The sequence below is a fragment of the Rattus norvegicus genome, chromosome 12 (genome assembly GCF_036323735.1).
Source record: "Rattus norvegicus strain BN/NHsdMcwi chromosome 12, GRCr8, whole genome shotgun sequence".
NCBI lineage: Eukaryota > Metazoa > Chordata > Mammalia > Rodentia > Muridae > Rattus > Rattus norvegicus.
Genome location: NC_086030.1, coordinates 20,271,251 through 20,287,191, shown reverse-complemented (window position 1 = coordinate 20,287,191; position 15,941 = coordinate 20,271,251). Strand labels below are relative to the sequence as shown.

The 15,941-nt window shown below is 48.9% G+C and overlaps 1 protein-coding gene across 2 annotated transcripts; it reads right to left on the bottom strand.

Moving 5' to 3' along the window:
* Nucleotides 1–678: 678 nt before the first annotated feature.
* On the bottom strand, nucleotides 679–11,757 carry Zfand2a (zinc finger AN1-type containing 2A). Of its 2 annotated transcripts, none has more exons than XM_039089558.1 (7): nucleotides 11,566–11,757; nucleotides 9,990–10,084; nucleotides 9,208–9,302; nucleotides 6,054–6,185; nucleotides 4,499–4,650; nucleotides 3,291–3,356; nucleotides 679–3,122 (listed from the first exon to the last, which is right to left on the bottom strand). In XM_039089558.1, exons 2-7 carry the CDS (start codon nucleotides 10,042–10,044, stop codon nucleotides 3,107–3,109), a joined length of 516 nt encoding a protein of 171 aa, XP_038945486.1. In that variant the 5' UTR covers nucleotides 10,045–10,084; nucleotides 11,566–11,757; the 3' UTR covers nucleotides 679–3,106. The 2 variants fall into 2 exon arrangements, with proteins under 2 accessions (XP_038945486.1, NP_001008364.1); NM_001008363.1 differs by having other exon boundaries at nucleotides 11,533–11,742.
* Nucleotides 11,758–15,941: the final 4,184 nt, after the last annotated feature.

Here is a 15,941-nt window from a genome sequence, read left to right as displayed (position 1 = left end):
AGAAATCCCAGCACAGAGTAGGCAGGGACTGGGACTCCTGGGGCTAGTGGCTGGTTAGGCCAGATGGACCGCAAGTCCTGGGTTCGGTTCAGGAAGTCTCTGCCTCAGTCTATAAAGTGAAAAGCAACCAAGGAAGACACTGAAGGTTATTCTCAGGCCTCCACATATGGGTACACTTGTGCCCATACATGTGCAAATAAGCAAACATACCTGCACTACACACACACACACACACACACACACACACACACACACACACACACGCACTTCGGACTTTGAAAAGAATTATTCATATTTTCTAAAAGTCTGGCCTCTGAAAGCACCAGGCATGCACATGGTACACACACACACACACACACACACACACACACACACACACACACACACACAAAGCTGGGAGTGGTGGTGCACACTTTTGATCCCAGGTGCACATGGTACACACACACACACACACACACACACACACACACACACACACACACAAAGCTGGGAGTGGTGGTGCACACTTTTGATCCCAGGTGTAGGCAGGAGAATCTGAATTCAAGGCCAGCCTGGTCTACATAGTGAAATCCAGGATAGTGAAGGTTATTTAGAAAGAGCCCATTTCTTGCTGTTCTTCTTGGGAGTTAAAAGTGAATCCATTTTAGACATAAAATAAAAATTAAATAAAAAAAAATCGACAGGTGAAATAAATTTTTATTGATCAGTATAAAATATTTCAACACACAATGTCTTACATTTGATATTGTCTTCAGTCTGGTGACTGTTTCCTTGCAATAGTTGGGATAGAATCTGAGGCCTCAGACATGACAGGCAGGTCCTCCACTACTAAACTATGCCCCAGACCCGAGGGGTTCTAGGCAAGTGCTCTCCTATTGAAACATGGCCACAGCTCCTCAGTGGTAGGCTCTAGGTGAGGTTCAGCCCACTATCCTAGACTCTAACCTTTCTCAGTGTACTTCCACATTTATGTTTAAGAACATGTGCATGTGAGTGCCAGGGCCCAGAGTTCAGTGGCATCAGATCCTGGAGCCATCTAATATGGGTGGTGCTGGGAACCAAACTTGGTCCTCTGCAAGAGAGGTACAAGCTCTTAATCACTGGGCCGTTCCCCCAGCCCACGCTATGTGCTTTTAATTCCCAATTTAGAGTCATCTCAGTGGAAACATTACTGCATAAAATGGTTAGGGGGTAGACTCTAAGTCCTTATTTAAACATTGACTAATTACTGAGCCCACCTATTTTAAAATTTAAGTCAAGGGGGCTGGAGAGATGGCTCCAAGGTCAAGAGCACCGATTCTTCTTCCAGAGGTCCTGAGTTCAATCCCCAGGAACCACATGGTGGCTCACAACCATCTGTAATGGGATCTGGTGAGTCTGAAGGCAGCTACAGTGCACTCATATACATAAAATAAATTCTTTAAAAAAAAAAACTTAAGTGGAATTAAAAGCTTTGTTATGCAGGTTACATCTCAAGTGTCTACTATATGAGGGTGAGTGGCTGTCACCTGGGAGTGCAAGTACAATAGAATGGTTTGTCTGTGTCCCCACATAGCACCACTGCAGAGACCTTGTTCTAAGAACCCAAGTCCCCAGGCCCCAGATCTAGCCAAACACTGGGGACAGAAGGAGGCACTGATGGGCCTAGAGCTGGACTAAAGCAGGCTGGTGCACTGATGTGACCAGAGGCACTGGCTTAGGACAGAGTCAAGTCTTTAGAGAACAGAGCGGAACCCACCCCTGCCTGTCCATGACAGCCAGAGGTCACAAAATCTGCACAATGCTGCTCTGTATGGAATTCATGCAGTCAACTGTCCTAAAGGCTGTCTGAACGAAGGGTAAAGGTCTAACGCAGCTCGGGTGGTTTGTCCCATGTCATCCCTGATACTCAAGCTCCTGGAAAGTGAGGGTAAACCCTTACATGGAGGTCACCAGAGTACCTCCAAGCATCTTCCCCAACACTGTCATGGTGGTAGATGTGGTCAGGCCACACAGGTAGCACAGGAGCGACTGTGGCTGCACCCAGAGGCCCAGAGCCACTGCTCTTCTTCTGTCTGGGTTTCTGCTCTGCAAAGTGCCCAAGGACACCCTCGGCCTGCTGCCATGGTGCTCCGACATGAGAAGCTTCCATTGCAAAATTAGACAGCTCTGAAATGGCGCCCAGGTCTTGCTGCTTTTCTTGGGAGAATCCACATTCTGGAGACAGAGTCAGGGGGATCACTGAGTTCAAGGCCAGACTGGTCTACAGAGTGAGTTCCAGAACAGTCAGCGCTCCATAGTTAAGACACTGTCTCAAAAAACAAACCCAGCCTTAACCCAGGCATGTGGAGCCTGGAGCCGTGGCAGGGAGGAGCTGGTTGCTTAAATCAACCTTGGAGACATCACTGCGGGCAGGGTATGTACCCTCCCTCTACAGTGCCCCAGCCAGAGGTCAGGAAAGGGTGCCACACCAACTCTTGTTCTTGGGGACCATGAGCAGACTGTGCCCCAAAGGCACCTCATTACAAAAGTCATGTAGGGGAGAATAGAGAGCAGAGGTGGATCTTATCTGTTAAAGGACAGACTTTTCCAGAATACCAAGTCCTGGAGTGGTTTAGCACAGACCAAACCAACCACTAAGGAGGTTGACACAAGTCCCCAGCTTTGGCTATGGTAACCTAACCCATCTCAGTAAGTGGCTCAACAGCCTCGTTTACTTTACCAAATAAATTATATACCATGTGTTTGTGTGTGTGAGGCCAGACGTAAGTTTCTGATGTCCTTCCGCAGGAAGTGTGCACCTTGGTTTTTGAGGCAGCATCTTTCTGGCCTGGAACTCTCCAATAAGGCAAGGTTGCTGGTCAGAGAGCCCCGGAGCGTCATCTCCTCACCTCCCAAGTGCTGAGACTACAACATTCAGTTCTGGAGATGCTATCAGGTCTTCATGCTTGTGAGGCAAACGCTTTACCCACTGAGCCATCTCCTCATCCTAACTTGAGCAGTCAATGGGAGACTCTTCCATAAAGACCCAGACTCCAGAGAAGCAGGAAAGTGCCGGAGGCCACGTCACCAAGATTAAAAGTCAACAGAAAGGAGCTGGGGTGCAGCACTGACAGGAGCCTCCCCGTCATTTCACTGTCCGCCTAAAAGAGAAAGAATCCACGGGTGACCACACTGACTAGAGCATGGAGAATGCCCTTGGAGGGAACTCAGGACATTCTAAAAACAGCTACTGTGGCCAGTTCTGGCCTTTCTTATGGAAGCACAGCACATCACACAGTCTGAGTTTCACATGCCACTCAGACTAGTACCTGAGTCGCTGGGCCAGCCAACTGACTCCCGATGGCTTCTGCTCAGCAGCTCTGGATGCGGAAGACCTATAGAGAAAGTCAGATGCATGTTTATTCGACCCTCTTATGCACATCAAGAAAGCCCGCCCACTCACGTCTATGCACTTAAGATAGCTGGGCTCCAGCCTGGATCACACACAGTCTGAGAAAGTCAAGTGGAATTAACAAGTACCTTAGCTGTCCTCCGACCTCCATATGCACGCTACAGCACACGTGTATACTCCTGCCCCCAATGCAAGACTAAAAACTAAAGGGTAACTTAAGAGGCTGGTAGACAGCTCAGTGGGAAGCTGCACGAGCCCGAGGACCGTTAGAATTCCCAGCACTGTGTGCTAGCTAGTGTGTGTGTGTGTGTGTGTGTGTGTGTGTGTGTGTGTGTGTGTGTGTGTGTGTGTGTGTGTGTGTGCAATCCTGGGGCTCCTGTGAGAGGTGAAGGAGGAGGTGGGAGCTCTCAGGTCACCTAGCCTGGCACACGCTGCAGCATACACAGTGGAAACCAAGGACCAACATCCAACACAATGCTCATGTATGCACACACATGCAAAAAAAAGGAAGTTGGGGTTGGGGATTTAGCTCAGTGGTAGAGCGCTTGCCTAGCAAGCGGAAGGCCCTGGGTTCAGTCCCCAGCTCCGAAAAAAAGAAAAGGAAGTTATGTTTCATTTTGACTCAGGAGTTAGTGTAAACAGAGGTTTCTACTACTCAAAAAGGTAGCAAGAACAGTTAACCTGTATGGCCTCCCCCAAAAGACCAACATTTCAACTCAATCCCCCCAGCCCTTGGTAGGGACCTCATTTAGAGACAAGTCTTCACTGAGGTGATCAAACTGAGCATCCGTCATCCAGGGCATCAGTAAAGACGGCAGGCCACTCGGTCCACAGAGAGCCGGATACAGCCAGGCACTCAGAAATGCCATACCAAGGCAAAAGCAAGGACGGGTGCAAGGGAAGCCAGGCTCAGCAGGGAGCACTGGGCGAACCAGAAAACGGGAGAAACTGGGAGAAGTAGGGCCTCTCAGAAGGAGCCAGCTGCCACCTCTCCGTTCTAACCCGTGAAAGAATAAATGCCCCTGTGGAAGCCCCCAGCATGTGGCAGCTGCAGGACTAACTTCACGGACTCCAGCGCTGACTGTGAGTCTAAGACGATCAGCGGCACCAGGAACCCATGCTCACCTCCCTCTGCTGACTGAGCTGCTCCCAGCTTGGCAGTTGTGGTCCAGAGGATGCCTGTGCTGAATGCAGAAGTTGCCATGGCACTGGGCACAAGCCAGCTGCAGCATCTCCTTCTTCCTGCATCCCTCTTTGGAGCAGCGGTGTGTGAAAACCTGCAGGAACGAAGTCACTTCTGTCATCAGCCTGTCACCGGCAGGATGGGTCTTGGAGGCTGTGATTCTAACTACTCAGAGGCTGAGGTAGAAGAGAACTGACTCCGCATGTGAGCCCTGGCCTCTGCTGAACCCCACCCTGCTCCTCAACCTCACCACCAGCACACATGAGTAATGTAATAAAAGGGTTTTTAGTAAAAGCTCATGCTTATGGCTTAGCACTGAATTAATTCCCTGGCATTGCCCGATAAAAACAAAAGCAACAACAACAAAAGCCCTGAAGCCGGGAGGTGGCTCAGTGGATTATGAGCTAGGCACGATGGTGCAGGCCTGTAACTCCAGCACTCAAAAAGCTGAGGCAGGAAGATTGGGAGTGAGCTGGACTAAGTATCAAAAACAAGAAGGGAAGGAGGGGGAGGTGAAGGGAAAGGGAAAGAGAGGAAGAAAGGGAGACAGACTGTAGAGGCTAAAGTCACTTGTCCTGGAGCTGCAGGTGAGAGAAGACCCAGCATTAGCTAGAGGAGAGCCTCAGGGAAAGTCCACAGAGGAAACGAACCACACTGGGGCGCAGAAATGGCTGCTGGGAGGCTGGGCGAAGCAGGGCCCATCCCCAAGAGAGACCTCAGGCCCTCCTTAGAGTCAGAGGCACAGCTTCTTCAGAGCCAGCAGGAGACCTGGTGAGACAGAGGCTGCTAGCCCCATGTGGGGCAGGATGGAGGCAGAGAGCCCAGCTCAGGTGCCGTACGGTCCTCCCTGTGCTGCCCGTTGTCTTCTTACAAATACCATTCCTCTCTAAGAAAGACCAAAAACAGGGACCCTCCCTGCCACACCCCAGGGAGAGGAGAGAAAAGGTGGCCCACTTCTTCTGTTCCCAGGAGTGTATGAGAGAGTTCATGGAAGGTTCTAGAAAGCCTTGCCCTCCTTCATCTCAGACTCTCAAGATTCCTGAAAACAAAGACCTAACCTGGGACCCTTGTGAGGCTTGGAAACTGTTTCCACAAGGCAAACTCACCATTCACAACACAGGAAGACCTCCACTTCCCATAGACTGCCAGCACTCCACACTTAGAAAATAGAACTTTGGGGCTGAAGATGTGGTTCAGTTTGTAGGGTGCTTGCCTAACAAGCACAGAGTCCTCGGTTTGATCCTCAACACCGTATAAAACAGGCATGGTAGTGCATGGCTATCACACCAGTACTCAGGAGGGAGTCAGGGGGATCAGGAACTATAGCAAGACTAAACCAGCCTGAACTATATAAGATGCTATCTCCAAAAAAAAAAAAAAAAAAAAGGAAGGAAGGAAGAAAGAGGAAGGAAGGAAGAAGAAAACTGACCTATCTTGGAAAAGCACCAGCAGCACTGTGAGTGCACTGGCCTGTGTTAGCCCTAATCCCACTCTCACCTTGTTTCTGTTCCTCCCGGGGTGAAAGGTGCAATCTCTGTCCATGTGCTCGCCGACCACCACATCTGGGATGTCACCTCTCCTCACTGGGATGGGGGCATTACAGAGTGGACACACAGGCACCTGCACATCCTGAAATAAGGAGCATACAATTACCAAGACTCGCACTCAGATCTCCCTCTCTCTGCTCCGCTCACACCCAGATCTCCCTCTCTCCCCTCCACTCTAGGGTTGTCTAGTGGGATTTAACACAAAAAGGGTCACCATAGGCTTTGGAGGACCCTCAAAAAAGGAAGCTGGTGAGATCTGGGTTGGGGCATAACATGGCTGTGGGAGGGGACCCACCCGACCCCTCAGGTGGACACACTGACAGGACGGGACACAGGAGTCACTCTGCACATCTGCTTCTGATCCTCAGTGGCTCTACAAGGAGGGAGATGCCCTCAGCACTGAACAGGCTGTGCCCATTGCTGTACCAGCTAGAGACTGAGAGACTGTGGAGCCAATGAGGAGCCCCAAGAATGACCAAACAGCATAGTCAAAACTGAGCCACAACTATTGAGAGATGGCATGGGGTGGCTGACGTCAATCAGATGGATTGTATCAGGCTTGTGTGGCCTACTGTCTGAGGGCGGCTACCTCAGTGGCCTAATATGACCACAAGAAACAAAGCACTCCTGTGTGATCTCTGGACAGATGTACCTACATGGGCATAAGGAAAGGTCCAGCTGACACACAAACAGGTGGCCACTGGTCATCAGAGCCTGGTAAACAGAAATCTGAGTCACCTACCACACCCATCCTAATGGCTTGGCTGGACCATGGCCAGCCCCGGTTAAGGCATGTGACACTAAGTCACCCACTGTCCATATGGAACTAGAGGAAGTGGGCAGAGTTCACTGACATAATCCATGAGTCACTTCTGAGATCGAGTGAAACCCTGGACTTGAGGGACCTTCTAGTGTCTACTGGGTGGTGTAGAATCCCCTAGAAATACCTGCTACAGAGGAACAAGAAACTTGGACACCCACTGTTCCCGAGTGCCAGGGAAGATGCAAGCACAGTATGAGGGGAAGGACCAGCTATGGCTGCTCAAGGGCGAGACACATCCCAAGCATGCAATTTGAGGGATGGGAGATGGTCCAGTTGGTAAAGTTATCACCACATAAGCACCAGGGTCTGAGTTCCACCCGCCATCACCCACGAACTCCTGGCAGGAAGTACTATCTCAAGTAAACACAGAGGCTAGCATCTGGGGCTGCCCTCCACTACTCACCCTTCATACCCAGCACAATGTGGCTAAGAGGGTGCAGATTTTCCCACAGGACCGGGGTGAGGGTCACAGCCTATGGCCGGCTACTGTCCATTTGCCAAAGAAACTCAGTCTCTGATTTCCACACAAATACACTACCTGCAGAGATCACAGGCTGCAGCCGCTGCAAACATGCAGTCTCCTGACCTCCTGACTGTCTGTCCCAGGGGACTGCTACGGCTGATCCTCTGCCACCTATCAGGCACAGCTCAGAGCACACATCCTCCAGAATCTACGGGAGTCCTTCCCTTCCGCACATGTCATAGTGAACAGAGACACTAACAATTGGTCACCTTGCTCCAGGGCTGTTTACTCCCTTACGCATCCAGTTTAAGAGTTGTGCAGATGGCTCAGAGATGCAAGTTCAAACCCCAGCAGACCTCAGAGATTCCCCTACCTCTGGAGTGTTGGGATTAAAGGCATGTCCACCACTGTGCGGGGCTGGCAGCATGCACTTGTAATCCCAATGCTGGGGAGGCAGAGCAAGGAGGATCTTGGGCTTGCTGGCCAGCCTAGCTGGCCAACTGGTAGATTTAATAAGAGATCTTATCTTGTCTCAAAAAATGTGGAAAGCAATAGAGGAAGGTCCCTGGCTTTGACCCCTGCCCTCTCCATGTGCATACATAAAGCACTTCTGAGCCCTTGTTAGAATACCTATTTGGTTTCTAAATGAACCTTGACTCTGGATCTGTAAATCCATCCCACCCCTATATAAGAACCATCTTCTGTGAATTTTAACTTGATTCATTAATCTGTGATTCTGTTAAAACAGGAATTTGACTCCATGTCTCTGAAAATAAAATCTTGATAGCGTCACAGCCTGCAGCCCCGCGCAGTCAAATGAGGAAGTCACTGGGCATACGAGAGCACTGAACTACCTGGAAGCGTGTTCTAGCAGCCTGGAGCAATGGTGCGTAGCTCTACTCCCAACCTCAGTAGATCACAGGTTCAAGGCCAGCTTTGCTTACATAGTGAGTTTGATGCTGGCATGGGCTACTTAAGACCTCAGTTCAAAAGAAAATTAGCTGGGCAGGTGGCACATGCCTTTAATCCCAGCATTCGGGAGGCAGACTCAGATGGATCTCTGTGAGCTTGAGCCCATCTAGATCGATAGAGCAAATTTCCAGCCACCAGAGCTACACGATGCCAGAGCTACACAGTGAGCTCCTGCCTCAAAACAAATAAATGAAACCCAAACAATTACAGTAAGTAGCTGTCTACTGTACTGATATAACGCACATCACATTGCTAAACTGTCACGAGTCCACTGAGAAGCTGGCTCTGGACCAGCACGGTCGACCCTCCCAATCTGACAGAGAGAACAGCTGGAAGGGAAACTACTCCCAACAGAGGAACTATCACTCATCCCGAGGCAGAAACGTACCTGCACTGGGATCAGGAAGCCAGACGGCTACAGCAGGGGGATGCTCAGTCAGAGAGGAAGCTGAATTGGGAAGTTCAGCTGCCTGTCAACCTCCCCAGTCTGCTTCCACAGGATGTTCTGAGTGTTCAGTTTGAGGAAATTTTTTTTTCCTTTTTTCTTTTTTTTCGGAGCTGGGGACCAAACCCAGGGCCTTGCGCTCGCTAGGCAAGCGCTCTACCACTGAGCTAAATCCCCAACCCCTTGAGGATGTTTTAAGACCCATCTACCAGTCCATCCATTTCTCCTTCCCGCTCTCTCTAGCTACCTTTTTACTTTGCCTTGCTATATATATACTTAATAAACCACTCATTTAAAACTCAAAGCGTGGCTATCCTAAGTCATTCTTCTCTGGCCTGCACGGAACAACTGGACACACCAGCTGTGGTCCATGCAGTCTAGACCCCGGGACGATGCGTTACCTTCTTGAATGCAAAGGGACACTTATGACCCGAGTAGGAAAAATGGTCTTTACAGAAATCTTGTTTGCAGGCATCACACGTGATTGGCAGAAAATCTAAAAAACAAAAATCAGGGTAAGACGGTAAATCCTCTGAAGAACTGGAACCAGGAAATTCCCTATCATTCAAAGCAGGAACTTCTGTACGTTAGGTTCTCATCCCTGTGAGAGACAGACGCATCCCAGAAGTGGCGCACGGGAGAGAAAACAAGTTTGTGGCGCAAAATTTAAAAAATAAAAAAAAAAAAAAAATTCTGAGACAGGGTCTTATTTAGTGCAGGCTGACCTGGAACTCACATGTGGCCTAGAAGGACCTTGAATATCTGGTCCTCCTGCCTGCGCCTCTCCAGTGCTGGGAAGGAAGCCGAGCTTCAGACATGCTGGACAAGTGTTGCACCACTGAGCAGCAACCCCAGGCCCAAAGTTAGAAATGCAGCAAGACCAAGAGACAGTGAAGGCCCCACAAAGCTGTCTTTTCAACACAGATAGCATCTCTTGTGGTATCACAACTGTCCAAGCTGTGTCTGTCTTTGTTATCTGCAAAGCTCTGGAGGCTACTGCCTAGCCTTAGGTTGTTGTTAACCTGCAATTTTGAGCAGACCCTGTGTCTCGCACCAGAGTTTTCAGGCTGAGAAGCTAAACCAGGTCAGAGGCCAACTAGCTAATGAGTGCAAACGGCCAGATGCCCTCTGCAAAACAGCCAGCGAAATACTGTTTCCCAGCAAGAACCTTTGGAGTCCTTACCTAGTTGTTTGCAAGTCGGTTCTGAACAGTGCTTCCCCAGGTCAGGAAACTCCATTGCGAATGGTGGCCAAACCACACAGGTATTTAAGTATCGCCTGTGGGAATTAGAAGTGAAGAGAATGAGGTCCCAAGTTAGTCACCAGGACCTGAGTGACCTGCAGCCACAGAGAGGCTATTTGTGGGGAGCCCCGAATCATCCTGGGGTCATGGGAGTGACCGCTGACTCATAAACTCTGAGCAAAGAGGAAAGAGGAAAGTTGTTGTTTGATCGTAAATACCAGGACTCAGCTTAGTAACAGAATGCTCTGCCTGGCGAGTGGGAGGGGGAAGTTCTGGGTTCAATCCCCAGCTCTGGCGAGACTGAAACAAGTGTGGTGAGAAAGCCTTCCTATGTGCACATCCACAGCCACCACCTCATCTGCTTAATACACTTGTTGACATCAACAAGATTCTGTGCCCAGGTGCTAAGTGACATTCGTTGACTGCACTCCCCAGAGTGGTCTGTCCCTTGCCTCTCACTCCCTTGTGCCTTGAGTTTTACTTTGTGCTTACTCCATAATGATATCAGGCCAGAGCTGATCAGGGAAAGCGGCACGAGCCTTTAATTAACCACAATAAACAGGCATCCAGAGAGGCTGGTGACATGGACACCAGGCTTAAATCAAAGTCTCCTCCAAGTCCTGTCACCTATCAAATGACTCCAAACTCTTGCACTTTCCAGAGTTCAAGTCCTCAGAGATCTTTTTACATCTGTCTATCACTCCCTGCTGGGGACTTCGAATCTACTCCTTGCCTAGAAGTCCCAGGCTTCAGTAAACATCTATTTGCCTTGTCAAGGACCAATTCACAGTGTCACTTCCTAAAGCATCATCTCTATCACCTCTAAGCCCCCATTCACCACCTGCCCTCCCCTCTTCCCTTCCTACTGCATTTAGGGATTAAGGTGGATCCCACTCTTGTCGGTGAGAAAATCTTTTAACATCGTGCACAACAGAATCCATGTTATGAAATGGTTTTGTTTAAAGCGAGCAGTACATGACGTATTAACAAATGACCATCGACTGCTTCTTTTCTCTCTCTCTCTTAATAGGGGGCTGTGGGGGGAGGACAGACGCCCTGTAACCCTGGCTGTCCCTTAATTCGAGTTGTAGATCACGTTAGCTATCAACTCAGAGATCCGCCTGCCTCTGCCTCTGCCTCTGGAATGCAGGGATTAATTAAAGGCAAGAGCCACCATGCCCTGCCAGTTTCTTGAGACAGGGTCTCATTATGTAGCTCAGGTTAGCTTGGAGCTTGTGACCTAAAAGCTCAACTCCCCACTGCTGAGACTACAGGCCTGCATCAACCACTATGCCTGGCCTCCGCGACAATGGCTCAGAACTGTTGACTTGGGGATGTGAAATGCCACTGTGCTGAGACAGTAACTCCTTGATGCCCAAGCTACAGAAAGTCACATCGCGGAGACGCCCAGCCCCTAATTCTGCTCCCTGGGCCCCAGCAGCACTCCTGACCCTGTCAGAGTGCCGCAACGACACACCGGTACCTGGCATTCACGGGTAGTCGGAGTCCCACTCGCCTGGCAGAGTCCTTCGTGGTCAGCCCGGTGACACTGCAATAGAAACTGCAGCTCCAATCGCCGCGAGGCACCCGACTTCTCGCAAGGCCGGGAAACGTAGCATTGCGCCTACAGCAGCCCTGGCCATTTATCCGCAGCCGACAGATCCAGAGTCATACATCCTGGGCGTTCCCGGCGCGCTCCGATGACGCCACACAACACCAACCAATCCTCTAACATCTAGGCTTGGCTCGCCGACGCGCCCAAAACGTCACCGAAGACCGGCCAATCCCTTCGCGCTATGACCCCCAGAGGGCTGGGCGCTGTGATGTCGTCACTAACCATGAGACCAATCCAGCGGGTCCACGGTCTTTTCGACCCTCCCTGTCCCCCGCCTCTTTTCTGGAATAGTCAGGCAACATCTCTGGCCTAGGCTGAGTCATGGTGAGGCAGCTTGGTGCGAGGTGACAGGCGTGTACCAGGGAGCCTAAGACAGGACCTGGCCTGCACGGTATTGCTGTGGCCCCGTAGGAGTTCCCCGAGGGCTGGAGCTGTGGTATGCACAAACTTGATGGCCCTTCTGTGAAGCTGTAAGGATCCCAGGACTAGGCCAGGTCATCTGAACAAACATGCCTTGGAAAGTGAGGTCCAGTCTACAAATGAATTACAAGATGATACCCAAAATGCCTGTTTCTCTGTTACCAGCGTGGCTCGAGCACCTTCACTCCATGCATATGAATTAGGAAAGATGTTAAAATGTTGGTGACCCAAGCCCTTGAATACCAAAGGATAACGGGCTGGACTAACAGACCCAGAATACTACAGCTCTGTCGTGATTATTTGTTCATATTTCTTTTATTATTTGTCAGTCTGACATAAGCTAGCTATCTGAAGAGAGGACCACAGCTCAGAAAATAACCTCTATAATATTGGCCTAGGGGGCATTTTTAAGTTAGTGATTACTATGGAAGAGCCCAGCCCATTGTGAGTAGTATCACCCCTAGATTGGCTGTCCTAGGTGCTATAAGAAAGTAAAAGCTGGCTGATTGGCTGTGCTCACCTATAATCCCAACACTTAGGAGGCATGGGCAGATGGATCTCTTAGTTTTTGTCCAGCCTGGTCAACATTACATAGCAAGTTCTGGGACATCCAGGGCTACATAGAAAGACCATCTCAAAAAAAAAAAAAAAAAAAGTGGAGCAAGCTAGTAAGTTGTGGTCCTCCATGGCTTCTGCTTCAGTTTCTGCCTCCAGATTCCTTCCCTGTTTGAGTTCCTACTGTGATTGTTAACTAAAGTGTAAGAGTTGCTTTTGGTCATGTGTCTTAGGGTTTGCTGCTGTGAACAGATACCATGACCAACGCAACTCTTATAAGGGACAAAATTTAATTGGGGCTGGCTTACAGGTTCAGAGATTCAGTCCAGTATCATCAAGGAGGGAACATGGCAGCATCCAGGCAGGCATGGTGCAGGAGGAGCTGAGAGTTCTACATCTTCATCTGAAGGCTGCTAGTGGAAGACTGACTTTCAGGCAGCTAGGGTGAGGGTCTTAAGCCCACACCCCCAGTGACACACCTCCTCCAACAAGGCTACACCTCCTATTAGTGCCACTGCCTGGGCCAAGCATATACAAACCATCACATTCCACTCCCTGATCCCCATAGGCTTGTTCAAACACATGAGATTATGGGGGCCATACCTAGCCATAACATAATAAAAAAGTACATTTAGTTCAACTTCCAGAGTCCCCATAGTCTATAGCAGTCTCAGCAATGTTAAAAGTCCAATATTTAAAGTCTCTTCTGAGATTCATCCAATCCCTTAACTAATCCCCAAAGCAAGACAGGAAACCAGCTGGGCAAACTCCAAACTCCGCATCATTGTGTCTGATGTCAAAGCAGTCTTCAGATCTCCAACTCCTTTTCATCTTTGTTGACTGCAACAAACTTCTTTCTTTTGGGCTGATTCCACTCCCTGTTAGCAGCTTTCCTCATGGATAGCCCATGGCACTGGCATCTCAAACATCTTGGGGTCTCCAACATCACTTCTCCAGCTCTGCCCTCTGTGGCACTCTAAGCTCAGGTTGATCCACTCCACTGCTGCTGCTGTTCTTAGTGATCATCCCATGGTATTGGCATCTCCAGTACACTGGGGTCTTCTGCTGCAACTAGGCTTCACCAATAGCCTCTCATAGGCTCCCTTCATGGTGCCAAGCCTCAACTCCTTTGTATGACTCCCTCAGTCCTGGGCCATCAACTGAGGCTGCACCTTCACCAATGGCCTTCCATGGCCTCTCACAGTGCCAAGTCTCAGTTGCTCTTCGTGACCCCTTTATGCCTTCAAAACCAGCACCACCTAGGTGACTCTTACATATTACCAAGTGCAGCTACAGCATGGGGTACAACCTTGGCTATCTATGGACCACAGCTTCTTTGTGCTCTCACTTCACAGAAGACTTCACCTCAGTGATGCTGGTCTCTTCTTAATCACTGCTAATTTCTTAGCTCCAGCTAACCAGCCTCTATTTTCCCTGTAGTCACTTCTATTTTTTCACTCTAAAGCCAGAGCCACATGGCTGAAGCTACTGAGTTCTGCTGCTTGTAGGAGCTGGAACATGGCCCCTTGTTCTATTATATTATCACCAGCTTTCTGTTTCCAACTCCTTCACTGCCTAAGCTTGGCTGTCCTGGATCTTGCTCTGTAGACTGACTTTGAACTCAGAGATCTGTATGCCTGTCTCCTAAGCACTGGGATTGTGGGCCACCAAACCTGGATTTCAGTTTTTCTTCACCTAGAACTTGCTCTGTTCTAGGCTGGCCTTGAACTCAGAGATCTTGTCTTTGCCTCCTGGGATTAAGTGTATGTAGCACCATGCCTGCATCTAAATTTACCTGGGTGAAATCTTGCCACAAGGTCATTATTCCCATAATCTGTTATCTCTTAGAACATAGGATTCATCCAGCCCTATTTTACTTCCTGGTGTCCCTTTAACACTTGAACTATATATTTTATATTTTTCCTTTCTAAGCTTGCTATGCTTGTTCAAAATGCTCTTCAAGAGACTTAACCAGAGAATGAAATCTCTATTGGGGTTTTTTTTTTTAGACTTTCTTTGTCAATGCAATTGATAAAAATCTCTTTACCTTAGAGTCTGGTAAACTCTTCAGATAAGGGCAAAAAGCAGCCACATTCTTCCCCAAAATGCTATAAAGACAGTCTCTATGTTCTGAAATTCTTCTCCTCTGAAACCTCTTCGGGCAGGTCATCATAGTTCAAATTACTCCCAGCAACAAATCTTCCATATTCTTACTAGGATGACCCATTAATCCCCATTTAAACCATTCTACTGCGTTCTAAATTCAAATTCCCCAAATCCACATTCTTCCAAACAAAAGCATGGTCAGGCCCATCACAGCAATACCCCAGTCCCTGGTACCAACTTCTGTCTTAGTTAGGGTTTTACTGCTGTGAACAGACACCATGACCAACGCAGCTCTTATAAGAACAACATTTAATTGGGCCTGGCTTACAGGTTCAGAGGTTCAGGCCATTATCATCAAAGTGGGAACATGGCAGCATCCAGGCAGGCATGGTGCAGGAGGAGCTGAGAGTTCCACATCTTCATCTAAAAGCTGCTAGTGGAAGACTGACTTCTGGGCAGCTAGGGTCTTAAGCCCACACCCACAGTAATACACCTACTCCAACAGGGCCACACTTTCTAATAGTGCCATTTCCTGGGTCTATCACAGTCATGGTTGGTCAAAGACCCCAAGGACCATTTGACAAAACCAGAGTTGGAATTTGAGAATCTTTTTTTGAAATATCTATTTATTTTATTTATGTGAGTACACGGTAGCTATTTCAGACATACCAGAAGAGGGCATTGGATCCCATTACAGATGGTTGTGAGCCACCATGTGGTTGCTGGTATTTGAACTCAGGACCTCTGGAAGTGCAGCCAGTGCTCTTAACTGCTGAGCCATCTCTCCAGTCCCTTGAGGGTCTTTCTTATGCTGACCAGTGACTGCTTGAAGAGAAACAGTTCTCACAGAGGAACCCCAACTGCTTTCTTCTGGAAGCTAAACAGTAAGAACAATGTGTGATTGGAAATTACAAAGGGAAGAAGAGCAAACTAGCAGCTTAACAGAAGCAAAACAGCAGCAGTTAGCTGGGGCATCTTGACCTCAAGTCTTCAAGACCAGGTTGGGTAATTCTCTAAGGTACTTTCCCATAATAGGAAGTGTAAGCAGAAGTCAGTGCTGAGTCAGACCTCAGAGATGGCTACAGCAGGAACAAGATGGAGGAACTTTGGCCCTGTCACAGTGTTGCTTTATCACAACAATAGATACCTCAAGACAAGCTTTAAGTCTTGAGAATTTGGGCTGAGGCAGCATTTCT

Excerpts from the sequence above, each read along its gene's own strand:
- Zfand2a (XM_039089558.1), bottom strand. The coding sequence starts at position 10,044 with ATGGAGTTTCCTGACCTGGGGAAGCACTGTTCAGAACCGACTTGCAAA. Across the intron at positions 9,303-9,989 it reads ACCGACTTGCAAACAACTAG|ATTTTCTGCCAATCACGTGT; the intron begins GTAAGGACTCCA and ends TTTGTTTTTTAG. Across the intron at positions 6,186-9,207 it reads GTCCCTTTGCATTCAAGAAG|GATGTGCAGGTGCCTGTGTG; the intron begins GTAACGCATCGT and ends TCCTTATTTCAG.